At 40.9% G+C, this 27,911-nt stretch overlaps 1 protein-coding gene across 1 annotated transcript in view; it reads left to right on the top strand.

The window, feature by feature from the left end:
* The window catches only part of LOC126416724 (digestive cysteine proteinase 1), a 74,830-nt gene extending 52,826 nt beyond the window's left edge, over nt 1-22,004 (top strand). Inside the window, exons 10-11 of the mRNA XM_050084538.1 lie at nt 15,654-15,843; nt 21,621-22,004. Of these exons, the coding sequence (XP_049940495.1) occupies nt 15,654-15,843; nt 21,621-21,805 (375 nt within the window). The 3' untranslated portion in view covers nt 21,806-22,004. The remainder of the gene's footprint in view (nt 1-15,653; nt 15,844-21,620) is intronic.
* Nucleotides 22,005-27,911: the final 5,907 nt, after the last annotated feature.

Raw genomic sequence — 27,911 nt, 5'->3', positions numbered from 1 at the left:
TATGATATCACAGTAATGTCTACACTGTGAGCACCTCTCCTGGCCTGTCGAGTTGTTAGATAACATTTTCAAGAGTGTTTGTACGTTTGAGTTTGTAATTCAGTTACTTAGTGTTGTTCTATCATGTTTTTCTTTCTTTTAAATAGGTCATGTAATGATGTCATGCTAAGAAGTTGAAAAGTCAGTGATACCATTTATGTGACCTGAGGCTCAAATACAGTTAACAGAAAATCATTTTAAAGGTGGTTACTGTGTTCTCCTAAGACAGCGTGCCTAGACTGTTTATGCTTTTAATTTTCCATGGGTCAGTCTATAAAGCAACTTCAGCATGGAATACATTAAATATTTGAGTACTCATTAGGTCTAAACATGGGGACAGACATTTATTCAGTTCGCATGACTCCTGCCATAGTGACTTCGTGGAGGTTGAGCTCCATTCCTCTGCTAAATACTTTCGTAACTGTGTTGCATTAAAACATGAACAAGGAATTCTTCATTAAAATTCTGCACTTGCTTAATTTTAAACGTATAATTTCTGTTTGCTATCTTTCCTTCCCCCACCATTCATATTTTTATTTCGCTGCCTTGGCCTCAGCACTTTGTGGTGGGTTCCTCCAAAGTTCGAAATTCTTTCAAAGCTACAACTTATTCTTTACTTTCTATAACATCTTCACTTTTGTATAGCATATCAAAATTAAAATACTTTTTCTTCTAGTAATAGTGGAATTTATTCTCCCTGTATTCAAGCTAGAAATTTTCTCCTGTGAATCGCCATTCACATTACGCATGATGGCACCTTTTCCTATAAACTGTGCAGTAAATCCAGAAAGTAGTGTTTAAATATGCCACTATTTTTTTTTTGACGGTTGTTAGTTTAGTGATGCCATGTTGTAACTAACAGGAAGGACTCTGGGAATGGAGAAGAAATTTCATCGTGCGCTATTTGGGCAGCCAAACCTGCTATAATGAGGGTACACACACATGAATGTTGGAAATAACACTGTGTTGTTGTCTACATGCCTGCATGTATCACTTGGGGTTTAAACTCTTATTGTGATTCTTTGCCAACAAACAGAGAAAATTATGATAACTCGCATGGTGAAATTCACAATCAGTGGCACTGTTTGTAGAACTGCCGGTCTATCTTTAGTTTAGAACCAAGTAGGAGGTATCAAGTTGTAAATGCAGTTTCAAGGAATCTACACCTACACCTACATCTATACTCTGCAAGCCATCTTAAGGTATGTGGTGGAGGGTGCTCGTATATCGCTGCTGCTCCCTCCTTTTCCTGTTCCAGCCACCATCCTCCTACTCCCAAGGGGCTCACAGCTCTTTTATGAGACCGTGTGTGGTGCACATGGGGTTCCGAGCTATTGTGGCCCTTGCTTCTTTACCAAGCTCATTTCCCTTCCCCGTGCTCCTTCCTCTCTGTTCTCGCTCCTTCCTCTCTGCTCCCCCCTTCCCATCTCTCGGAGTTGTTGCTTATGTTGGCATGTCTATCCTTGTGGTTTTGGCTGTCTTTTATGCATTTTTTCCCTTTTTCTGGCATTTTTGGTCCCCCTTTGGGTGTGATCTCCACTTCTAAATTTTGTCTCCATAGTGTGAGCCAGCCAGGGAGGAACACCTTACTTAGTGTCTCTGGTGTGTGACCTTACCACCTCTTCCATCTTTTCCTCAATGCTGTTGTCCTTCAAGGCATGGTAGTGTCTGCGTGGTGGGCTCATTATGTACCCTTTTTGTTGAGCCGCTTGACAGCACATGGTTCACACTTGTGATATTTGGGCTGCTACCTCCCTGTGTACAAGGTGGTTTGGAAAGTTCTCGGAATCACCATGAGAGGTCAGCGCTAGCACAAGTTGTTCTGTGATATTCATTGGACTGTTGCCTGTAAACATGGGCCATGTCAATGCTCTTGGAAGAGAGCTGTGGCAATGACATGGCTCTATTGTTGTTCCCGCATAGTGATTTGCGAAGATGGGAAAAAATCAAGCTTCGAGCAGTGATTAAGTACTTCATAAAGAGAGGTATGAAAGCAAAGGACATTCATGCTGATTTCCAGAATACACTGGGAGACAGTGCTCCTTCATATTCAAGTGTTGCAAAATGGAACTTTGGTTGGGAGAGGTTAGATGATGATCTATCTGCGCAATGGTCAGCCAAGACGAGACACTACTCCAGAAATCATTGCAAAAGTGCACTAAATGGTCATGGAGGATTGCTGATTGGAAGTGCATGCCGGATGTCATCTGAAAGGGTATATCACATTTTAACTGAAAAATTAGAAATGAAAAAATTATCTGCAAATGGATACTGTGACTCCTGACACTGGATCAAAAATGCATGAGAATGGACATATCGGAACAATGCTTGGCCCATTTAAGGAGAAATGTAAAAGATTTTTTTGTGCTGGTTTGTGACCAGCTATACCCTTGAGACAAAACAACAGTCAAAGCAGTGGAAACATGCTGATTCTCGACCACGAAAGAAAGCAAAGACAATTTCTTCGGCGGGAAAGGTCATGGCATCAGAGTTCTGGGATGCGAAAGGGATTCTTTTTGTAGATGATCTCCCAACTGGACAAACGATTACTGGAGAATACTGTGCTAACCTCCTGGACAAATTGCAACAAATGAGAACTTTCTGTATTAATGTTGGACCGCGCCTCTTTAGGCAGTTTGTAGTTTTAGTGTGTTCCGAAGAAGGTGTGGTTATCTGCGCTTGAAACCTACCTGCGCTTGAAACCTAGGTCGATATCCGGTTTCTGTTTGCAATTAAGGTGAATTCTTTATAATCATTGCAACAAATTATATTAAAAAAAGGCCAGGTTTAGCAAGGAAGAAAGTCGTCTTCCATCAAGACAATGTGTGCTCGCACACAAGTGCCGCCGCCATGGCAAAATTGCTTGAACTTAGGTATGAATTGTTGCCACACCCGCCTTACTCATCTGATATGGCCCCGTCAGGCTTTCATCTCTTCCCAAAATTGAAAATTTTTCGTGGTAGACAAAGATTCACTTCAAATGAAGAGTTGATAGCCAGAGTTGACAACTATTTTACAGGCCTGGAGGAAACTCATTTTCGAGATGGGATCAAGGTGCTGGAACATCTTTGGACCAAGTGCATTAATCTACAAGGAGACTATATTGAAAAATAAAAGGTTTCAGTGATGTCAGTAATTTTTTTCTATTCGGTTCTGAGAGGTTTTCAAACCACCCTCGTATGTCCAGGAATGGTTGCTTGCCATTCTGGAGAATCGGAACTTCTGGCTATGGCTGCCCTGCCAGGTGGCCTTTGCTGTGGCTTTTAGGCACCCGTGGGGAGATGTCCTGGTCAGAGTGGGTGGATCAGAGTGGACACTTTGTGCATTAAGCTCAAAACAACTGGCCTTTCCTCTAAGGCCATCTCTTTAGTTAGGAAAGGATCTTTTAATGCTGGTTCATATGACCCTGCAGACTTCCCTTCCCCAGCTACCCCTCAGGACGAGGGCCAGACTCACTGGCTTGGAGTGAAATCGTTCCCTACTACTTGGGCTGCAGCAGGACTGGCTGTTTACTTTTACCACCACCAAGCCATTATTTTTCATGGAAACTAGCAAAGACAAGTTTGGCAAAGAGAACTTACTGGGTAAGATGAGGTTGGGTTTGCTGTTATTCAGACCTTATCCTGCTGCCCTGTCTGTGTCCCTTCGTGCGACCGTCTTGGCAACATCTCAGTGTCCTTAACTCATTCCCAGTCATTTAATAGGTTCAGGGAGTCATTTTTTGTAGGGAACTTAGTTTTCAAATTTTCAGTGTTTGTATTTTGGGCAATGTCTTCTCATTATAAAGTGCACCCCTTATGCGATGAATGTGGATATCCACTCCATGAGGGTTCTTCCCCGTGTATGTTTGTTGTCATCTCATGATCATCACTTACCATGATCGCCATGATTGCATGTTTTATAAGAAGGAAAAGAAGATACTGCTGTGTATGTCCATTGATTGTTTATTGTGCAGTGAGGCTCATCAGAAATATGACCAACTTCACCCTGTGTCTATGGTATCTGACTTTGTCTCTGTTACGTCCTGTCCCACTCCTTCCTCCTCCTCACCCCAGTCACGCTGCTTTCTTCTCTCCCCTTCCCCTGTGGTTCCCACTCCCCTCTTTCACCCACCCCCTCCCCCCACCCCTTTCTCAGTGCCACTTCCGCTACATGGCAGGAGAAGTGCCCTCCATCTTCAGCACCTGTTGGTGATTGCGGGACCCCTCCCGGGCCCCTTCCCTTCACCAGCTATAGCTATAGCTATATCTACATCTACAGCTATACTCTGCAAACCATCCCATTGTACCAGTTATTAGAGTATCTTCCTGTTCCATTCGCATATGGAGTGCAGGAAGAATGATTGTTTAAATGCCTCTGTGCAGGCAGTAATTATTCTAATCTTATCCTCATGTTCGTAGAGTAATCACTTAAAGCCGGTTCTCAGGATAGTTTACGTCTATCAGGAAGAGTCTTCCAGCTCAGTTCCGCCACTATTCTACGGATTAAACAAACCTGTGACCATTCATGCTGCCCTTCTCTGTATATGTTCAATATCCCATGTTAGTCCTATCTGGTACAGGACCTGCACACTTGAGCAATGTTCTAAACGGTCACACAAGTGATTTGTAAGCAATGGCGTTTGTAGACTGCTTGCACTTCCCCCAGTATTCTACCAATAAAGTGAAGTCTACCACCTGCTTTACGTAAGACTGGGCCTATGTGATCATTCCGTACATAGTGATACACTCAGGTACTTTTATGAGTTGGCCAATTCCAGCAGTGACTCATCGATACTATAGTCATAGTCTTTTTTCTTTTTTTTCCATTTTGTAAAGTAAAAAATTTTACATTTCTGAACATTTAGAGCAAGTTGCCACTCTCTGCCCCACATTGAAATCTTAACAAAATCTGACTGAATATTTATGCAGCTTCTCTCGGACAGTGCTTCATTATAGATAACTGCATCATCTTCAATAAGCCCAATTTTACGCAAGGTCATTAATATACAACGTGAACAGCAAGAGTCCCAACACTCTTCCGTGGGGGCACACCTGAAGTTTCTTCTACATCTGACGATGACTCTCCATCCAAGATAACAATCTGTGTTGTTCTCCCTATCAAAAAGTCTTGAATCCAGTCACAAATTTCACTTGATACCCCATATGACCACACATTTTGACAATAAGTGTAGGTGTGGTACTGAGTAAGATGCTTTTCGGAAATCAAGAAATACTGCGTGTCCCTGGTTGCCTGGGTCCAAACTTTTAGTATGGTGTGTGAGGAAATTGAGTTGGGTTTCACATGATCGATGTTTTCAAAATCCATCCTGGTTGGCTCTGAGGAGGTCATTCTGTTCAAGATACCTCATTATGTTTGATCTCAGATTATGTTCCAAGATTCTACAACAAATTGATGTCAAGGTTATTGGATGGTAGTTTTGTGGGTGACATCTACTACTCTTCTTGTATACGGGTGTGTGACCTGTGGTTTTCCAAGAACTGGGCATGGTTTTTTGTTCGAGGTATCTATGAGAGATTATAGTTAGAAGAGGAGCTTACTGAGCTGCAAATTCAGTATATAATCAGACGGGAATTTCTGGAGCGTTGTTCATTTATTACAAGTTCAGCTTTTTCTCAACACCACTGACACTAATACGTATTTTTAATTCATTTTTTCAGTATTACAAGGATTAAATTAGGACATTTCTCCTGTGTTTTCCTTTGCAAAGGAAAAACTGAGAACACAGCTAAGCATTCCAGCTTTTGCTGTGCTACCCTCAATTTCAATTCCTGTCTCATGCACTAGGAACTGGGTGCTAACTTTACTGCCACTAACAGCCTTTACATACTTCCAGAATTTCTTTGGTTTCTGTGGAAGGTCACTTGACAGTGTTCTGCTACAGTAGCCATTGAAGGCATTGTGCATTGATGTCTTGATAGCCAAACACATTTCATTCACCATCTCTCTGTGTATAGTTCAACTCTTTGTTTTGCACCTGTTATACAGTAATCACTCTCTCTTTAGAAGTTTCTTTATTGTGACTGTATACCATGGAGGTTCCCTTCCATTATAAACTGTTCTACTGGCTGCATATTTATCCAGTGCATGGTCAACTATTATTTTAAACTTGAGCCGAAGTTTCTCTACATGCTCATTGTCACTTAAAAGGTTTGATCTATTTGTTGCCATTAGATCCAATGTATTTCCCTCATGAGTGAGGTTCCTAAGTACCTGTTATAGGTAGTTTTCAGAGAAGGCATTTAGTAAAGTTTCACAGGCTGCCTTATCATGCCCACCACTAACAAAGCTTTAACTTTTGCTGTTAATTGTTGGATGCTTAAAGTCTCCAGCAATGATTTCAATATGATTGGGTACCTCTCCTATCTTCCAGACCGGAAGCCTGCTGCTACAAGTTGCCCAAGTCACGTGCCTTTCTCAGTTCAGTACTTTGCTGAAGCCTGCTAACTCTCTGGCTGCTGGCCCCCTCAAACTATGAAGGAGGAGGAGGAAACATAAGTCCTGGTAAAAGACCTCTCCGGTGCCCCCAGAGGTGCTGACTCCTCCCTGTCAATCTGCGACTGAGCTCTTGTGTATTGGTGTCACACTGTCCCAGTTGGTGACCCGGTGGCATGACCCGCTTCGGCCCATTCGTCATTCTTGTGGGTCCTCATTCCATGCTTACTCAATGAAATTGTAATGGATACAGTAGTCACCTTTTGGAGTTGCAATCCCTTATTTCCATTTACTCCACAGGTTTTGTTCTGCAAGAATCTCATTTAACCAAGCCTCACTCACTGACCCTTTGTGGGTTCCATGCTTTCTGTTGAAACTGGGTTAGCCATGTGGAGACTTCCAGTGGAGTTTGCACGTTGGTCGGTATGGATATTGTTGGTAGGTGGATCCCCCTTTGTACCACATTGGAAGCAGTTGCCATCCAGATCCACTTGGAATCTGCAGTCGTTGTTTGCTATCTCTGTCTCCCTCCTGACAGACCACCTATGCCCTTTGCTCTTACTGCCCTCCTTCAGCAACTCCCCCTCCCTTCCTCCTCCTTGAGGATTTTAATGCCCAATACCCCTTGTGGGGAAGTGCTTTTGCATCTAGCCAGAGTCTCATCATAGACAAGTTTCTTGTGGGCCACAACCTTTGCCTTCCTGATAATGGTTCCCCTACCCATTTTAGTACCACTTACGTCTCTGCCACTGATCTTTCACTTACTTTATCTCCTCTTCTCCCATCTTTACACTGGTTGCTGCATGATGGTTTCTGCAATAGTGATCACTTCCTGTTGATTCTTTCATTCGCTTCCTGGCTCCCAGTGGCCAGGTTATGCCACTGGGCTTTCCAAAGTTTCAGTATACATCCCGTTTACCCCCTTTGTCAGTTTGTATTGATGAAGTTGGTAGTGACGTGTTAGACATGATACCCGCGCCACCAGCATTGCCACCCCCTGCTCGATGGGTACCTTATGCCACTAGTTGGTTCCATGGTGGAGCACAGCTATTGCCATCATCATTTGTGATCACCATCAAGCCTTGCAATGCCTTAAGTGGCACCCATCCTCCTTCAAACTTCTTCGTGTAAAAGTCCATTACTTAATCAGACAGAGCAAGCAAGGGTGTTGGAAATGCTTTGTCTCCTCCCTAGGTTCTCCTGTCCCCTCATAGTGGGTGTGGGCTGTGCTCCACACCCTCCAAGGTTGCCAACAGCTATTCTTGCATCCTGGGCCTTGCCCTCCCGGATGGCTTTTTTTCAGAACCATTGGTTCTCGCGGAACGTCTTGTGACCCATTTTGCGATGGCATTGGTGTCTGCCAGCTACCCGATTGCCTTCCTCCTCCAGAAACATTGGGCTGAAGCTTCCCACTAACTCAGTTATTATTTATTTATCCATCTTAAGATTACTGCAATTTAATTAACCCTCAAGTCGGCACACTGTTTTTGTAACACAAGCTGGTCACGGTGCACTTTGTACGCAAGTATTTTGTAAAGAATAGTTGTTTTTATGTTACCAAGGTAAATATGTCTGAGCAAAATCACAGTTTAATCTTAGTTTAATTCAACAACAATTAAATTAACTTACACTTTACACTGATCAGCCACAATATTATGACCACCGACATACTACTCAGGTAGAACGAGGAGCAGGAAATGTGCAGCACACTTCAACCAAGGCCAAGAAGCCAAGGAATGTACTAAGCGTTAGGAAGAAGAAAGTGCTGCTACTAGGTAGTAGGCATGGGCGAGGTGTAGGCCCTCAGTTACAGGAAAGTTCAGGGGCATCGTAGCAGGCCAACTGTATCTTAAAGCCAAATGCAGGGCTAAGTCATGTGATAAAGGACCTAGGGTCTTTATGTAAGTCTTTACAAAAGAGGACCATGTAGTGATTGTGGGTGGGGTGGTAAACAGTTTGGACAGGGATGGGGCATATGACATAGATGGTGACCTGGAATAGATAGCTTCCCTGACTCATGGCACCAATGTACACTTCATTGAGCTGTTCTGGCGTCATGATCGACCGCACCTTGATGGAGCTGTGAGGCGAATCAATATGGGGTTTAGGGATGGCTCTGAGGACAGCCAACTTTGCTCATGTGTCTCTGGTGCCCGTCAGGACCACCAACAGGTGGGGTTTCACTAGGCATGGCCTACGCCTAAACAGGACTGGGAAGGGAAGATTGGTACAGCAGATTCATGAAAGTATATGGGGTGGATGTCGGGCCACACATGGTCAGGTACCTGTTGTCATAGGTAGGAGAAGTCTTTTTTAGGATAAATACAGACAGCAGGCTCACCTGCCTAAAGAGTATCTCCAGCAGTTCAAAAAATACTGAAACGATCACTTACAATAGAGATTTTAACACTTCAAATATCACACATACCAGATGTCACAAAGAAAAACAAGCCATTGGAAAGAGTAACATGGGGCATTTCACAGACTTGACAATCCTCCATCAAAACATGCAATCAATAAAAAATAAAATACAACTATTAGAAGTTGAGCTCCCATTTTTGAACTGCATAGTACTTTGTATTACTGAGCACTGGTGTAGAGACACAGAAATCCAACATCTAGCATTACCATTGTATGAAAGGGCAAACTCTTACTGCAGAACTACTTCATGGGGTGGAGGATCATACATTTATTTCAGAAAAGGAACACAGTTTAAATCAAGACATGACTTCAGTACAGCAAGTGAAGACAGACACTTTGAAATATCAGCTATTGAATTAACAGGGCTTGTTATCACCAAGAAATTAATCATTTTATGTGTGTATAGATCTCCCAGTGGTAGTGTGGACACAGTTTTCAATTAATTAACGGAAGTTCTAGATAAAGTCTCAAGTACAAGGGTCAACATAATTCTGTGTGGGGACATAAACATCAACACTAATATCGTAAATGAACCTGGCAGCACCTTCTTAAACATCCTCCAAAGTTTTGGCATGTCCCTATTGGTCAATAGTGTAACAAGGGTCACTACAATGACTGTATCAGTAATTGACAATGTGGCCACAAATATGGACAGGGAAAAATGTGATGTAGCTGTAAAAGATCTCAACTTTGCTCATGTGTCTCTGGTGCCCGTCAGGACCACCAACAGGTGGGGTTTCACTAGGCATGGCCTACACCTAAACAGGACTGGGAAGGGAAGATTGGTACAGCAGATTCATGAAAGTATATGGGGTGGATGTCGGGCCATATCAGACCATCTCTGCCAAATAACAACAGTAAAATCAGGCATCGAATCATTCCCTAAACTATAAGCCTACAAATGACATCTATCAGAAATCAAAATAAAAGATTTTTCAAAAGAACTAGAAAAACAAAGCTGGGATGAAGTGTGTAAGGAAATCAATGTAAACATGAAATTCTCCACATTGTTTAAATTGAACTTTGAAAAGTCATTTTTAAAAGTATGCACGTCTGTATCAACATCTCACAAAAGCAGATGGATAACAGCAGATATTAAGAAGTCCTCCCAAACACTTAAACACCTCAGTTCCATGAAAGAAGATTCGCAGTGATCCAGAATTCTTAAATTTCTATCATAGATACAAAAAGATCTATAGGAAGGTGCTGATTGCTACAAAGAAGTCATTTAATGATAAAATAATATATAACACAGAGAATAAAAGCAAAGCAGGCTGGGATGTTATAAAAAAGCAAACTGGGAGAGGCAAACAAACGCAGAATAACGTACTGCTGATGGAGGGGGATAAGGTAATAAATGATCCACAACACTTAGCAAACTGTGTAAACAAGCATGTTTCAAGTATTGCAGAAAAAACATCTGTAGGCTTCGATGAAGGTCCAATGTGTGTACTGAAACAATGCGTAGGCATTGTTCAAGGCCCCTTAACAAGTAAAATAAATGAATCCTTCACATCAGGGACATTTCCAGAGCAGTTAAAACAGGCAAGAGTTGTACCTTTGCTTAAGAAAGGTAATGCAGAAGACATAAAAAATTACTGGCCCATTTCCCTGCTGCCAGCATTCTCAAAAATAATAGAAGCAATTATGAAAGAGGTTAATGAATTACCTGAATAAATACAATCTTTTAAGCAAATCACAGTTTGGTTTCCGAAGTGGCAAAAATACAGAGTCAGCCATAGTAGAAATCACAAAAGTTGTACTTAGTGCTCTTGATAAAGATGAGGTTGTCACAGGCATATTTTTTGATCTTTTTGAGGCATTTGATACACTCGACCACAAGATTCTATTAAATAAATTAGAAGCATTAGGAATACGAGGGGTAGCTAATGACTGGTTTCGATCATACCTAGCAGATATGGAACAAAGAGTAGAGATAACACATACTTCAAATAGATCTAAACATTTAGTAAAACACTTATCAGAACCAAAATACATTAATATAGGGGTTCTGCAAGGTAGCATATTAGGACCAATACTATTCCTGATATACATCAATGACTTTCCCAGTAATATTACTCACGGTGGAAAAAATTCTCTTCGCTGATGACAGCAATATTATAGTCACTGAGAAAGCTAATGAAACTCTCAAGGAAGTTTATGATTGGTCAATAAGCAATAAAGTGACATTGAACATAAAGAAAACTAGTGCCATGAATTTCAGTTAGAAGAGGAAAAATGACAATGTTAAATTAAATGTAGATGGCACCTCTATAGACTCTGTAACAAATGCAAAATTTCTTGGATGGAATTTTGTTTCTCAGTTGAAGTGGTGTGAACACACAAAGGTACTTGCAAACAGAATGTCATCAGCATGTTATGCCCTTAGAATCCTATTATCAGTCTGTAACATGCAGTGTCTTTTAGTTACGTATTATTCATATGTAAACTCAATTCTTAGCTATGGCATTCTTTTTTGGGGAGCAAACACACAAAATATGAACACAATTTTCAAACTCCAGAAAAGAGCCATAAGAATAATAACCAAAAATACTAGTCGAGCTCATTGTAAAGATCTGTTCAAAACACTGGGGATTTTAACTGCTCCATGTGAATACATTTACCAGTCAGTTGTACACATCAAAAATAACATTGGTAATTACTGCACAAACAGCTCTGTCCATGACCATGGACAAGAGCTAGACTCAACTTACTGTATTTACTCGAATCTAAGCTGCACTTTTTTTCTGGTTTTTCTGATCCAAAAAACTGCCGGCAGCTTAGAATCGAGTGCAAAGTAAGTGGAAGTTCTGAAAAATGTTGGTAGGTGCCGCCACAACTAACTTCTGCCGTCAAATATATGTAGCGCGACACAGGCATGCTTTATGAGCATAAATACTGGCGCTAAAACCTCTGCATCAGTAAATAAATTTAAAAAAAAAGGTGGAAGACAAGCTTTTTTCTCCGCCCCGAGTATCGACTACTGCATTTTCATACATTATCCAACGAAGTAAATACAAATTCTGTATTGTTCATCTCCAAATGTAGCAGTATTTCAGTGTACTACGAAAATCCGACTGGCAAGACTGTTTGGGATATTTGTCAATATGGCCAACTCTACATTCTGAATCCTTTCCTACCTGTGAGAAGAGATGGTTGCTAATAGGAACTTTTATGAATTGTGAACCACATGCAGTATTCTCTTCACCATAAGAATAATATGAATATAAACATTTTGCCATGTATTCTTTCATGTTAGCTGCTATCTCATTTAAATCCTGTCTGCCTAATAAACTACGAAACTAGAGAGAGACAAAAAACAACTGACCCATGGCACTTAATGTGTAACCACCAAACAGTTCCAACTCATCTTAAGTCAAGGGAGGTCCAACGTACAGTACCGCCAGAAAGCTGACATGAGATCTGCATTGTTGGATTCTGCAAGAAAACAAACCTGCACCCCAAAAAGAAAATCGCACAAGAGCAGCAATTACAGTACAGTAAATGGATATTGCTGAATAGATTTAGAACTGGAGTCACAACATGCAAAGTAAACATGGTTAAGTGGGGCTAGTCTGAAGGTGACCTGTGTGAATTTGGAGAAACACAAGACGACTGAATATTTGCTGATATGCTCAAAATTTGAGTTTGTTTGCACTGTGGAAGACCTATTTTTATGCTCTGACAAGGCCATTAAAGCTGCAGAGTTTTAGAAGAGGAGAATGAAGGTGTTCTTGCTCGAACAGTGAAAGGAAAATAAGGGGACGGCAAGAGTGCGAACAGGCTCACATGTTTCCCACATCTGTCGTTATTGAAAAATGAAGCAACTTAGCTGGCATTTCTTTATTAAAAAAGTGTAACTTTTTAAAAATTTTAGTCCAAAATGCACTTCAGTTTTTTTTGTTTCTGAGGACAGTCGAGCACACTTGCACTTTCTGAGTGTCAGCTTTGACAAGTCACATTATATTAAGTTGTGTAATAACAATTTAGATCTCATTTCATTTTGGTCTGTTTCACTTCCTGTTTCTTAATTTAATTTTTCTATAATAATGAAGTGCATTAGCATATCCAGGGTGTATACGACCCGGGAGATCCGGGAATTTTTTAGAATTCCGGGAATTTTTCATTGTTTTAGTTACCACTTAAATTTTTGGGATTTTGACTGGTAAGAACCAATACTCTCACGAAGGATATTACTGTATCCCGCTTCTGCAGAATAATACTGCAGCAACAAAACATGAACGAGAGAAAAAAAAAAATGAAAATAAAACTTAAGTCACAAAGGAAATGCGCCATATACAACAACAAAACACAGTGCTCCTACAAGCGTCTGCCAACCAAAGTGTGTCAAAGGCTTTAGGAAGAATATACAGTGCTTCCTAACAACAAATTGCCTCCGATGAGCGTGACGTGACAGCTGTTTACATTAGATTCATTTGAGCAGTTGCGGGCGGGCTCTTGCGAATGCGCAGTTGAGTCGCGTATGAGTAGTACCTTCTCCAGCTTCTGGCTACAGATGAGTGGCTGGGCACCACTATCTAAATTGCTCTGGTTCAGAAATATCGTAGATCCGGGGCTGACGCACAGAGCAGTCAGAGTTGTTGTGGGGAGATGGGTAGTCTCCACGTGACCTGTGTTTACATTTAGTGATTTTGCTGTTTGCTCTTCGTTTATTGCTCTCACATTAAATGAAAACAAATTGGATTTCTGTGGCCGGGAGCTACCAAATGAATTAAAATACGTTCGCATAATTACGGAAGGCTGAAATATGTTGTTAGTTTCAGGTTTTATTTCCACCTTTCCGACAGTCAAGCATTAATCGCGCTGCAGAAGAATGAAGTTACTTTTGTCGCTTTGCTAGAGAGATTTGGCTTTTATTAATCTTTTGCATTGAGACAGTCCATTTATTTGAAACGAAGTGTTTAATTTCACACTGTTGGCTAGTTTCGACTGTTCGCTGCATCTGAAGTGCACGTTTCCATATTCTAGCTCGTATGGCATTATGCCATAATAAAGAACCAAACATGAGATAATACAGTACTGGTACTCAAGAAAATTTACATCCAAATCTGGACATACGATTGTGCACTTTAAGCCGAATTATGCATTTTAGTATGGTTCACAAGTTTATGACATAATGCAAGATCTTTTAATGTTTTACACGTACGAACATGCGGGCTTCCTGCGTCATCGTAGCTGCGCAGGCGCAGTGACGCCTGTTATCTGGCGCTCTCTGGCGACTGCGGGAACGAACCAATTTCTAGCAGGTCAAGGGAAAAATATTGCTAATGGTGGTTTGAAAAGTGTTACTTTGAAAGTAAATTTCCTTTTACGCAAGATGAACTATGTGCAAGAATGTGCAATGAATTTCTTAAATCACAGAGCGTTTAACTCTCATTTAAAAATCAACTCTTTGAGGACGACCATCTTCAAGGATTTCGAGCCTAGATCAGACATTTACATCGTTATTAAAAATTTTACTGGCACATTTGTGTGATGTATCTTTAAGTGTAACAGTCGCGAAAAGATCATCATTTTATATGTGGAAGCTTAGCTTCTCTTGCAGCTTATTAATCTTCGAGACCAATATTATTTGTGAAAGCTTTGTTTTTCTTGTAGCAACAATATGTATATTAATTTAAACCACTAACTTCTCTTTTTTGTGTGTTCGCGTTATTTAAGAGTGATCTTGCTATTGGTTGACTGCATCACGTGTCCTACGCTATCATTAGGTGGCGAGATCACGTGACATGAGCTATGACTGGCTTACAAAAGCATATCGCAATCTCAATTTCATTGCTTCGGAAAATAACATGCAGTGTTTGGCGGAATTTGAATTTATACCTCCGTAAAATATGCAGCGTACATGTTGCTGCGCATCAAAGATCTTTCCAAAACGTGTTTTTTTTTTTTTTTTTTTTTTTTTTTTTTTTTCCCCCTGGGTTTCGTTTTCTAAAGTGCCGGCAGATTCTACTTCTGTGTAGAAAACCATAAACATTCAAAAGACTGATAAGTTTTACAGTGCCAAGGAAAAGTATACTGTCACTTAACAAGGATAAAGTGTATTTTCACCCGGGAGAAAGTGTATTTTCAACCGGGAAATCCGGGAAAAATCCAGGAATTTTTTTTCCTTGTCCGTGTATACACCCTGATATAAGGCATGCCTACTGTTCAATAAAAAAGTAGGGCTGTTGAAATACTGATCTCTTATAACCAACAATTCCTTAATTTGAGGCAAGTGTAAAGGATTTTTCTAGACTGTCCTCCAAGCATTGTTTGCAAACATGCTTGCCAGTACTGCTTGTAAATTTTGTGTTCCCCCATTTCTCTCATTGCACCTTTTCATGTAAGCAAATAAATTACACATTCCAAAGGTCAAGAATTTATTATGTTTTATCTTCTGTATTTGTCATTGCAGTTTGTGTCAGGAATGAGTATTTAGTACTCTGGTCTTGTTTTAATATAATACTAACGAAAGTATTCCAATTATTTTATAAAAACTTACAAGAAATTAATATGAAATTTCTTGTTTTGTTCCAAAAATATGCCACTGTGTTCTGAAATGTAAAAAACATAAATTAATCACAGTATAAATAACTATTATCTGTGACAGATCTTCTCAGGAGCAGAGCAGAGCAGAATACAAAATGTTTGTTTAAAGAATGTTTCCAAGAGGTTTTTCCTATGAAAGAATACAATGTGTTGCTTGTATTTGTGAAGAAAAAAAAGGATGTCTCTATTGGTTTTATTGTTTACAGGATGGATACTGTCATGTGGATAATATAACTCTCACTGCCAAGATTACAGGCTATGTAAATGTTACCCCAGATGATGCAAATGCATTGAAAGTTGCCTTACTGAAACATGGGCCAATATCTGTTGGTATAGATGCGTCCCATAAGTCATTCACATTTTACTCTAACGGAGTATATTTTGAACCAAAATGTGGTAAGTAATTCTTAATTGTGTGATTCTTCAGGTTCTCCTGGCATATTTGTTGCTTGAACTGTCCCACACAGGTACTGCTGCTTCATAGTGTGCATCTGGCACAATATTTCGGCTTATAACATGCCACCGTCATCAGGTGCACTGACAAACTTACCTCTTGGGGGTGCACACCCGAGCCTTCTACCCAAGAGCCCCTCCCTACGTAGTCCATGCCCTAGAGCCGTTGTTGGCAAGTGAAGAGGTGACAGCATTGCCCCAGGGTCAATCTTATCAATTGGGACCGAGACTATAGTATCAACAAGGCTTTGCAACCAGCACTGGGTCTAATTAAGCAGACAGCCAGGGGAGTGTGTACACCCACAGTACTGCTGCCAGGGCACTGTGCTTTGTGTCGCTGATTACAGATACTGATGTAATTGCCTTTTCAGCCCTCAGTTGCAAACCCTGTGGAGAGCATCCTGCAGTGGGAGAGTGTGGAAGTTGGCCATGCACCCCCAGAAGGTCAGTTTGTCAGCACACCCGATGATGATGATGATGATGATGATGATGATGATGATGATGATGATGATGCCGATGATGCCTGATTGCTGAAATTTTGTGCCCACTGGACACCATGAACCGGCAGTACACCCTTGGACTGTTTGACCAATTCTTTATTATAGTTTAACAGTATTTGTTTTCATTATCAATCATTTTTTAGGCTAATACTTCTACCACTAAACACTTGTAAAAAAGAAAATTTTGTATGTTAAATGTCTAAAAAATATATAAAGATTTACTATTCAGTTGTTTGCTGTACTTATTGTAAGAGTTCAAAGAAGGTATTTTCTCTTTCTCAAATGCCTTTGTTACTCACTCACATGATGTAGCATCTTATATTGACAGGAATTAGAGTTCCAATATAGTTTTTACATATTTCATTTAAATGCTGAAAGTCAACTAAGGATGCACAAAAGCAACATCTACACAATTCAGTTGATGGAAGGTAGTGTTTCTTGTAACTTATCATGCATTCTGAGATAGCATGACAGTATGTCAGATATTGAGTTTCTCATGCAGTTATCGAAAATATATACTGGTCCTCTAATGTTTATAGTAGTTGCTTTTTAAGGATTATCCCACATCATAATCATGGACACTAGCACAGCATTCCGTTCCTGCTGATGCATGCTTTGTTTGAGAAGGAGGCATAACATTTAAATCTCAAGTGTTCTCAAAATGTATGCCTTGTTCTAAAAGTTCGTACTTTACTAGTTTGCCTGAGTTGCAGCACTGCAGCCGCTTTTATCTTTATGGGATGTAGGTATTTCATTGTTAGGTACAACATGTACTTTTGAATGTTGAATCAAAACTATTGTTGCTTTTTGCAACATCTCAAAGCTTTTTTATGCAAATATTGCAACAAACATCTGAAGTCATCTGTGAAATAATGCAGAATTGATGACTGACAGCACCGTGTTCAGTGCAAGTTGAACACAAATGTGAACATTGCACTGTATATTCCTCTGCATTCTTGGAGCCATCTTGCCACAGAACATGAATTGTCATGTACGATAATTATGGTACAATTGTGCTGCAACCTTGCAGTTCTCATATTGCCTTACAGATGCTTTAACCCCAACTACAATTCCGTCCCCATTGCTGGAATCTGTGCCAGGTTTGAGCTACAGGCGCATTGTTGTTGTTGTTGTTGTTGTTGTTATTGTTGTGGTGGTCTTCAGTCCAGAGACTGGTGTGATGCAACTCTCCATGCTACTGTATCCTGTGCAAGCTTAGTCATCTCCAAGTACTCACTGCAACCTACATCCTTCTGAATCTGCTTAGTGTATTCATCTCTTGGTCTCCCTCTATGATTTTTACCCTCCATGCTGCCCTCCAATACTAAATTGGTGATCCCTTGATGCCTCAGAACATGTCCTACCAACCGATCCCTTCTTCTAGTGAAGTTGTGCCACAAATTTCTCTTCTCCCCAACTCTGTTCAATATCTCCTCATTAGTTATGTAATCTACCCATATAACCTTCAGCATTCTTCTGTAGCATCACATTTTGAAAGCTTCTATTCTCTTCTTGTCCAAACTATTTATTGTCCATGTTTCACTTCTATACATGGCTTCACTCCATACAAATACTTTCAGAAATGACTTGCTGACACTATACACAATACTCGATACCAACAAATTTCTCTTCTTCAGAAATGCTTTCCATGTCATTGCCAGTCTACATTTTATTATCCTCTCTGCTTTGACCGTCATCAGTTGTTTTTCTCCCCAAATAACAAAACTCCTTTATTACTTTAAGTGTCATTTCCTAATCTAATTCCCTCAGCATCACCGGACTTAATTTGACTACGTTCCATTATCCTCATTTTGCTTTTGTTGATGTTCATCTTACATCCTCCTTTCAAGACACTGTCCATTCCGTTCAACTGCTCTTCCAGGTCCTTTGCTGTCTCTGACAGAATTCCAATGTCATCGGCGAACCTCAAAGTTTTTATTTCTTCTCCATGGATTTTAATTTCTACTCTGAATTTTTCTGCTGTTTCCTTTACTGATTGCTCAATATACGGATTGAAAAACATCAGGGACAGGCTACAACCCTGTCTCACTCCCTTCCCAACCTCTGCTTCTCTTTCATGCCCCTCAACTCTTATAACTGCCTTCCGGTTTCTGTACAAATTGTAAATACCTTTCGCTCCCTGTATTTTACCCCAACCACATTCAGAATTTGAAAGAGAGTATTCCAGTCAACATTGTCAAAAGCTTTCTCTAAGTCTACAAATGCTAGAAACGTAGGTTTGCCTTTCCTTAATCTATCTTCTGAGATAAGTCGTAGGGTCAGTGTTGCCTTACGTGTTCCAATACTTCTACGGAATCCAAACTGATCTTCCCCGAGGTCGGTTTCTACCAGTTTTTCCATTCGTCTGTAAAGAATTCGCATTAGTATTTTTCAGCTGTGACTTATTAAACTGATAGTTGGGTAATTTTCACATCTGTCAACACCTGCTTTCTTTGGAATTGGAATTATTATATTCTTCTTGAAGTCTGAGGGTATTTCACCTGTCTCATACATCTTGCTCACCAGATGGTAGAGTTTTGTCAGGGCTGGCTCTCCCAAGGCTGTCAGTAGTTCTAATGGAATATTGTCTACTCCCAGGGCCTTGTTTCAGCTTAGGTCTTTCAGTGCTCTGTCAAACTCTTCATGCAGTATTGTACCTCCCGTTTCACCTTCATCTACATCTTCTTCCATTTCCATAATATTGTCCTCAAGTACATCGCCCTTGTATAGACCCTCTATATACTCCTTCCACTTTTCTGCTTTCCCTTCTTTGCTTAGAACTGGGTTTCCATCTGAGTTCTTGATATTCATACAAGTGGTTCTCTTTTCTCCAAAGGTCTCTCTAATTTTTCTATAGGCAGTATCTATCTTACCCCTAATGAGAAATGTCGCTATATCATTACATTTGTCCTCAAACCATCACTGCTTAGCCATTTTGCACTTCCTGTCAATCTCATTTTTGAGACGTTTGTATTCCTGTTTGCCTGCTTCATTTACTGTATTTTTATATTTTCTCCTTTCATCAATTAAATGCAATGTATCTTCTGTTACTGAAGTATTTCTTCTAGCCCTCGTCTTTTTACCTAATTGATCCTCTGCTGACTTCACTATTTCATCCCTCAAAGCTACCCATTCTTCTTCTTCTTCTTCTTCCAATTTAAAACCTGGTTCCTAAATCTCTGTCTTACCATTATATAATCTGTCTGAAACCTTCCAGCATTTCCAGGCCTCTTCCATGTATACAACCTTCTTTCAAGATCCTTGAACCAAGTGTTATCTATGATTAAGTTATGCTCTGTGCAAAATTCTACCAGGCGGCTTTCTCTTTCATTTCTTACCCCCATTCCATATTCACCTATGCTGTTTCCTTCTCTTCCTTTTCCTACTATCGAATTACAGTTACCCATGACTATTAAATTTTTGTCTCCCTTCACTATCCGAATAATTTCTGTTATCTCACCATACTTTTCATCAATCTCTTCTTCATCTGCGGAGCTAGTTGGCATGTAAACTTGTACTACTGTGGTAGACTTGGGCTTCGTGCTATCTTGGCCACAATAATGTTGTAGTATTACAGCAACAAAATGTCCCTAACTATGTGTTTCATAAAATGATGGACGTTTAGACAAACAATTAACTTCAAATTTCATTTTGTACAACTTAAAAAGCAATGGAACAATGTGCAGTAAAACTCCTTAATACACTTGCAGAGGGGTCAGGCAGAAAGTGAAAGTTGTTGGAGGGAACGAGCTGCAGGAACAGTGTTGCATTTGTAGGGACTTTATCAGCATACAATATGCGTAATGTTACGGAGATTTCACCATCCATCCAAATAATGAAGCACATTAGCCAGCACATAAATTGGTCATCTGATAATCTCTCGACTCCTTTGATATCGGAATTCCAGGAATCCATGTCACAACTGGAGGTTAATATGCCACATTGATGAGGAGGCAATCAACAATAGCAATCCTGAAGCCTGAAGCCATGCAGTTTTACAAAATTAAAATTTGAAATAAATTCACTATTTTTGTGTGAGAGGTTGTCTACAACGGCCATTCAGAAATGTATTAAAAGCCCAGTCAGGCCACTGATGCATTCCTGTCACATTGTCAGATAACTGCACATTGTGCTGGTGTTCCTGCAATGCTACCTATTAGCAGCATCAAGAATTTTATGTCCAAGAAACTTTCTAAGTGTGTTCGGCACAGCATGTCATGTCTGCGTATCATGTGGAGTTTCACTACATAGGTTTTTGTGCCCATACAGCAATCTCAATAGTGGAATGCCAATTATGATGATACAAATATGAGGACAACACAATACTCAGTCTGTGAGTGGAGGAAATCTCTGACCTGACCGGGAATTGAACTAGGTCCCCTTCAGTTAGTAATTTGCCACACCGTCTACGCAGCAATAATATAAGTGGAAGGATACAAAATAGATGAGTTTCATCTATACAACTTGTCTCCTCAATACACTTATTATTGTGGCTGATTTTGTGTGTAACAGCATGTTTCCATAGTGTATTGATAGCAGTGAAAGAATAACACTGTAGGTAAACACATTTATATAACGTTAGAAAAAAGCCATGATAAATGTGATAATTGTGCACAAAATACAATAAATCCACTCTCAAAATGTATAGGATTTACTCATTCTTAAAGGAAAGTATGGAGCAAATTGAAATTAATTGTATATATACAGTCCCAGTGCAGGTACCTGCCTGTACATTTTAATTAGAAAAACAAAAGGAGAGAAATTTATTGTTATGTGCTCATGTTATGTTATTTGCAAGAGAGAATTTTACATGGCTTCTTTTTCTTCCACCCTCGTAAACTCGTGCAGACACATTTCCTCACCTTTCAGTCAACAGTAGCATGCTAATTTTTCATAGTGTAATTATTCCACCATGCAAGACACTACAAAAAATATTTCTTTCAGTTTGGAGTGAACACATTTCAACTACCCTAGAGTTTCTTTAACAAAATAGCAAGATGCTCAAAATTAAGATTCTAATGATTGTTTTCTTCTATTCCACTTCATTTCGTTTGGTAGATCTTTATCTGGCTCTCATTTGTTATTTTGGCAGCAGTATTAACAGTATGTAGTGTTACCTTTCTTTTGCTGCTAGCAAAAGTAAAGAATTGTGTGATAATGTTTCGCATATTTTCTCCTTATAATTTCAGCCTGTGTCTGTAGGTGTTTGAAATGTTTCAGGTAACACTCCAGATGAACTTGACCATGCTGTTCTATTGGTTGGTTATGGAGCACTTGGTGACAAAAAGTACTGGCTTGTTAAAAACTCGTGGTCAACATATTGGGGAAATGATGGTTATATTTTGATGTCTCCCAAAGAGAACAACTGTGGTGTTATGACTGCACCAACATATGTCACAATGTAATCTAGTGTGATGCTTAATAAGAAAAAAAGTCGATATTGGATGATTTGTTCAAGCAGACACTTAAGCAGTAGACACACTTTAGCGCAAAGAGTGATTCATTATAATGTGCATTATTTCTGTTGGATATTAATCACATGGTTCTTTATCTGTAATGTGAATCTGAAAGGTGGAGACTATTAAAACTGTTCTACAGACTTTTATATAAAAGAGCCGGCACTCGCATGTAATATAACTAGCTTAACATTAAAAAGCTACGCAAATTTGAGTTCCTAAAAGGTGGACATTTCTAATTGCCAGTGTCTGAGAAATGTTAACATAATATTTTGTACTTAGTCTTTCGTGGCTGCTGGCATATACAGATCTGTGATACAAGAAAAGGGAACTGTGATTTTTTGATATTTTTTAACTGTTTTTTTAATTTTTCTCAGCCTCTCAGAAGGTTGCTGAACTATTGTGTTTATTATTATACAGACACTTTACTTAACATGCTTGAATTCAGTCGATTAGGATTCTGTCACTTTTTCTACCAGATAATTTTTTTTTCTTTTTTACAATTACCTTTTCTCTGACATTGTATGCTAGCTTCTGAAGCAGTGTGATATTTAAACCACGTGAACCCTTATTTTTGTGTGTATTAACAAATTTCATTGAGTAGGAAATTTTCGTGTAAATTGGTGTGAAAATTGTGAAGCTTTGTGTCATTGTGCATCCTGTTATTCAGATTTTTTGTATGATGTCAATTTTACAGCTGTAGCAAAGAATAAAGTTGAGGAGTAGAAAAATTTCCTTATTTCTAAGTAAAATTTTGAACTAGCAAGGAGACTTAAAAGTACAAAATTCTCCAATATGAAAGGTCAGTGCATTAATTTAAGCATAAACTCAATGCATTATAAGCCCTGCTGCCATTTAATTTAGTCTAGCAAGTACAGAAGACACAGATTCTAAATATTGTGTTGTAACAACAGCCATTCACTTCTAAATCAAATACTGGAACAAGGCATGTACACTCTGGGACAACTGGGAAATCAGGGAAAAATGCAGGAATCTTTTCATGTGGGATAAACACGAAATTTTTCAGATTTTTAGTTTTCAGTTAAATTTTTGTAATTTTTACTGATAGTCTAACCAAGAATTTTACTTTAGCCCACAACTGCATAATAATACTGCAGCAATAAAACATAGACACGAGAATAACACCACAATAAAACTGCAACTGCAAAGAAAATATGTGATTTACAACAGCAAAACACAGTGTATACGCAAGCATTTGCCAACAGCAAAAGCTTTAGGACGAAGCCTACGTATTACTTTGTAACAACAAAGTGCTTTTGGTGAGTGTGACATTACACATGTTTACATTTCTAACAGGTCTTGGGAAAATATTGAAAATGGTGGTTTGAGAAGTGTTACTTCTAAAGTAAATTTCCTTTTATGCAAGATGAATTGTGTTACATGAGAATTTTTTTAAATCATGGGGTGCCTGACTCTCATTCAAAGCTCAACACTTTCAGGACTAGCCACTCAGAAACATTTTGGCCCAGAAGACCAGCCATTTATGCCATTATTTAAAATTTTACTCGCACATTCGTGTCTGATTATCTTAAATGGTTACAACTAAAAAAAGACCAAGCTTCAAGGTAGTTTTTCGTATTTATTTTAGTTCTTTCAAAGATTAAAAATTATGCAATAACGATGGCAAAAAGTATAATTATCTTAAAAAAGTGCGGTAAGTTCTTGAGCAATTTCACACATAATTGGCTTATCTATGGAAAAGTCTAAGTGCGTACTGGAACATGTATTCAGCCTGGTAATCCACAAAATATCCTGTGCACCACACTGAAATTTATGATCATACTTGTCAGAAATATTCAGTTGTTGCAATTTATGCTGTGCTTGTAGGGCTTCCCTAACCAATCCTCCAGAAGAAAAAAACCAGCAAAAACTTTTTGATGACCAATATTATATGTGAAAGCCTAGCTTCTCTTGTAGCTATATTGTAAGTATATTAATTTCAACCATTTACATTTCCTATTTTTGTGTATGCACTAGTTAACAGTGAATGTTTCTTTAGGCTGACTACACCACATGTTCTAAGCTCTGAATATCTGATGTCATTGGCTGGTGAGATCGTGTGACATGAGCTGCGACTGGCTATCAAAAGTGCATTGCACAGCTCAGTCTCGATTTCAGATCTTTGGAAGATAGTGTGCTGTATTTGGTGGGATTCATATTTGTACTTTTGTACTACAAAAATATGCTATGTACACAGTGCCATGCATCAAAGATGTTTCCAATACTTTTTTGTCCTGCTGGACTTTGTTTCCTAAAGTCCCAGGAAGTTCTAAGTTGGTATAAAACCTTTACCATTCAAAGGATTGATAAGTTTTACAGCACCAAGGGTGATCATATTGTCACTTAATACACAAAAAAATGTATCTTCGCGCAAGGTATTTTCACCTGGAAAAAGTGTTTTTTTTAACAAGGAAAAATGCGCTTACACCCTGTGGAAGCCCCCCATGGGGCTCGCCACTCTTTGGCGGGTTCGTGCTTGGCTGCCACGGGGCCCCAGCCTTTGCAGCACTTTTTCCCTTCCGTGCTGCATGCCTATCTTGTAGTTCTTTTTCCCCTCCTTTGGGGAACATGTCTGGGGTATTATTGGGAATGTTCTGCCTTCTGTTGCTGACCTGCGAACAGTCTCAACTTTCTTTTGGGGTCCTTTTTTCCTTTCTTTGTTTCCCTTCTTCTCTCGTTCCTATGCTTCAGCGTCTGAGGATCCTCTTCTTTTTCTTCTTCCTCCCTGTGCGCTCCTGAAGGCTGCCCCATGCGTCTGACACGTAAAAGGTGACTGGATAATGCATAATTCCCAGCCCCGGGTCAACAGGTAGGGTTTGCGCATACCCCCTTGTATAGGCCAGGCCCAGGGAGGGGTGATTGCATGAGTTGTAACCTTCCCAGATTGCCCATTGGTCCCTCTGTCAGGTGTTCGGCAGGTGTGACCTGAGGTGTGAACAATCACCTAAGGTGGGTGCGCTCCCTTGTGTAGGGGGCACCCACTTCAAAGGAGCGCACCATTGGAGACACTGGCAGTTGTGGGAGATTTCCTCGAGATGAGTCACTCATCCTCTCCATTGCGACGAATGAAAGCATAATGAGGCTACTGATTTGAAAGACCCTTCCCGCTGCACCGCGATTCCTTGTTGTATCGCATACTGCGATGGTCCGTCCTTTGCCACGGTCAATCTGTTTATTATTCAGAAAGGTGTTATTGGCATTGCTGGCCCTGTGAAATCCTGCTCTCATTTACGGAATGGTACTTTGCTTTTGGAGACGGCTTCTGATACTCAAGCACAACTACTACTTGCTGCCTCGCTTCTCCGTGGCTACCCTGTTTGTGTCGAGGCACATAGAACTTTGAATTCTTTCCGTGGTGTAGTTTACACCGGGCTGCTTGACAGTCTGTCTGAGGCTGAAATACAGTCTTACCTCTCTGATCAGGGTGTCATTGCATTGCTGTTCATCGTGTCATGAAAAAGGTCAATTCTTCCTTGGTCCCCCACCGCACTCTTTTCCTCACCTTTGATAGGGTGGTGCTCCCGTCCAAGATTAAAGCAGGCTACGAAATCATCACAGTCTGGCCGTACATTCTGAAACTGATGCGTTGTTACCAGTGTCATCGGTTCAATCACACTAGAACATCTTGTCAACACCCAGCCAAATGCGTAACCTGTGGCAAGGATGCACATGAGGGTGAATGTCTGCCTCCTTCTCCCCGCTGTTTCAACTGCGCGGCCATGTTGCCTCCTCTCGGGATTGTCTCAAGTATCTCGATGAGTGGACTGTTCAGGAGATTTGGGTGAAGGAAAGGTGCCTTCCCCAGTAGCTCGCAAGTTACTGGCTAGTCGAAAACCCTGTGTTCCCCCGTCTGGCTCTTATAATTCAGTTCTTGTTAGCCCTCACTCCATGAGGGACATGGCAACACAGACATGTGACCTCAAATTCGGCTCTGAGGCTGTGAAGTCGCCCAGTGTCAAGAAGGTAGCATCACTGTCTTCCCACCCCCCCCACCCCCCCCTCCCCCTCCCCCCGTCCTGCTGTGCAACAAACTGTCAAACTCTCACCTCATGAGGCGAAGCTACCCACTTCACAACTGGCAGGTAGGAAAGGCCAGAAGGAGTACTCCTGGGAAGACTTTCTCCAGCCAACCAAAACCCAAGTCTTCCTCTAAGCAGAAGGGCTCAAAGAAGTCTGCTAAAGACAAATGGTCTTCCCCTTCACCAACTCAAAGATCCTGCTCGACGGTGTCACCATATGGTCACTTAGTCCGGCTAGCCTCTGTCTCGCTGGTGCGCACCACCAATGCCAATACTTGTGTGGACCCCATTGAGCAGGATCCTCCTGCTTCTGTGCACTGTAGTAGCGACTCCACCAGCTGTCCCTCGGCGGACATTGAGTTGACACCTCTACATCTCTTCCTCCTCATGACTGTCCTCCAATGAAACGCTCGCGCCCTTCGGTCCCACAAAGAGGATTTACGGTTGCTTCTAACATCGCAACATCCTCTTGTATTTTGCCTTCAGGAAACGAAATTGCACCCTCAAAGACTGCTTTGAGCTTCCACATTATTTACTGATTCGTTTTGACCTTCCCCCTGAGGTCGGCTTCCTATCTCATGGGGGTGTCGTGCTGCTTACACGGGATGACCTTCATAGTCAATCCATCTCCCTGACTACCCATCTTCAAGCTGTTGCCGTTCGCCTCTTCCTTCCCCACCTGACTTTCTCCCTCTGTACCATTTATGTACCTCCGTCCTTCAGTGTCACCAGGGCTGACATCTTTCAGCTTATTGGGCAGCTACCTCCACCGTTTTTGCTACTCGGTGACTTTAATGCGCATCATCCCCTTAGGGGTTCTCCCAGGGCCTGCCAGAGAGGTGGCCTCTTGGCCGACATTCTTAACCAACTCAACCTCTCCTGCTGCCTTAACACTGGTGCACCCACTTTCCTTTTTGACTCCTCGCACACCTATACCCATTTGGACCTATCCTTGTGCACTGCCCAGCTTGCCCCCTCGTCTTGAGTGGTCCGTTCTTTCTGACGCCTACTTGAGCGACCACTTCCCGTGTGCTCTCCGTCTGCTGACTCCTACCCATTCCACATGCATGCCCAAATGGCATCTTACAAAGGCTGACTGGCAGCTTTACTCCTCCGTGGTGACCTTCGCAGAACAAGATTTCCTCAGTTGTGATGACCAGGGGGACTATCTCATAAACGTTATCCTTACTGCTGCAGAACATTCCATTCCTTGCACTTCCTCTTTACCACGTCGTGTCCCAGTCCCTTAGTGGACTGAGACGTGCCGCAATGCAATTCAGGCACGGAGATGTGCTCTCCGCGTTTTTAACCGCCACCCTACTCTGTAAAACTGCATGCATTTGCAGATGCGTGCAAAGTGTCATCGAGTTCTTCAGGATAACAAAAGAACTAGTTGGATTTTATTCACTAGTTCCTTCCTCTGTTGTGTGGGCCAACCTCATCCCCCATTTCTGGCCTAACAGTAGGTGCCGATGTCATCGTGGATTCTGTTGCTATCTCCAACACCTTGGGCCGCCATTTTGTGGAAGTTTCGAAGTCTTCCCACTATCACCCTGCCTTTATCCATAGGAAACAAGTGGAGGAGGCTTGGACAATACCCTTCTCTTCTCCGAATCGTGAGTGCTACATTGCTGCTTTCACTATGAGGGAGCTAGATCATGCTCTTAGTTCATCCCGGTCCTCCGCCCCAGGGCCAGATGCTATCCACATTCAGATGTTGCAGCACCTCTCTCTTGTGGGCAAGCACTTTCTACTTAACAGATACAACTGCATCTGGGCTAAGGGCACATTTCCTGGATGCTGGCATGAAGGCACAGTCATACCCATACCTAGGCCTGGTAAGGACAAAAACCTTCCTTCCAGCTATTGCCCCATCTCTCTTACCAGCTGTGTTTGCAAGGTGATGGAATGTATGATTCATGCCTGGCTGGTGTGGTGGCTCAAATCTCGCCATCTACTCACGAATGCACAGTGTGGATTTCAAGCGCGGCGTTCTCCCGTTGACCATCCCGTTA

The sequence above is a fragment of the Schistocerca serialis genome, chromosome 8, assembly GCF_023864345.2.
Source record: "Schistocerca serialis cubense isolate TAMUIC-IGC-003099 chromosome 8, iqSchSeri2.2, whole genome shotgun sequence".
Classification (NCBI taxonomy): domain Eukaryota; kingdom Metazoa; phylum Arthropoda; class Insecta; order Orthoptera; family Acrididae; genus Schistocerca; species Schistocerca serialis.
Note: the sequence above shows the minus strand (reverse complement) of the source record. Positions and strands in the feature narration are given on the sequence as shown.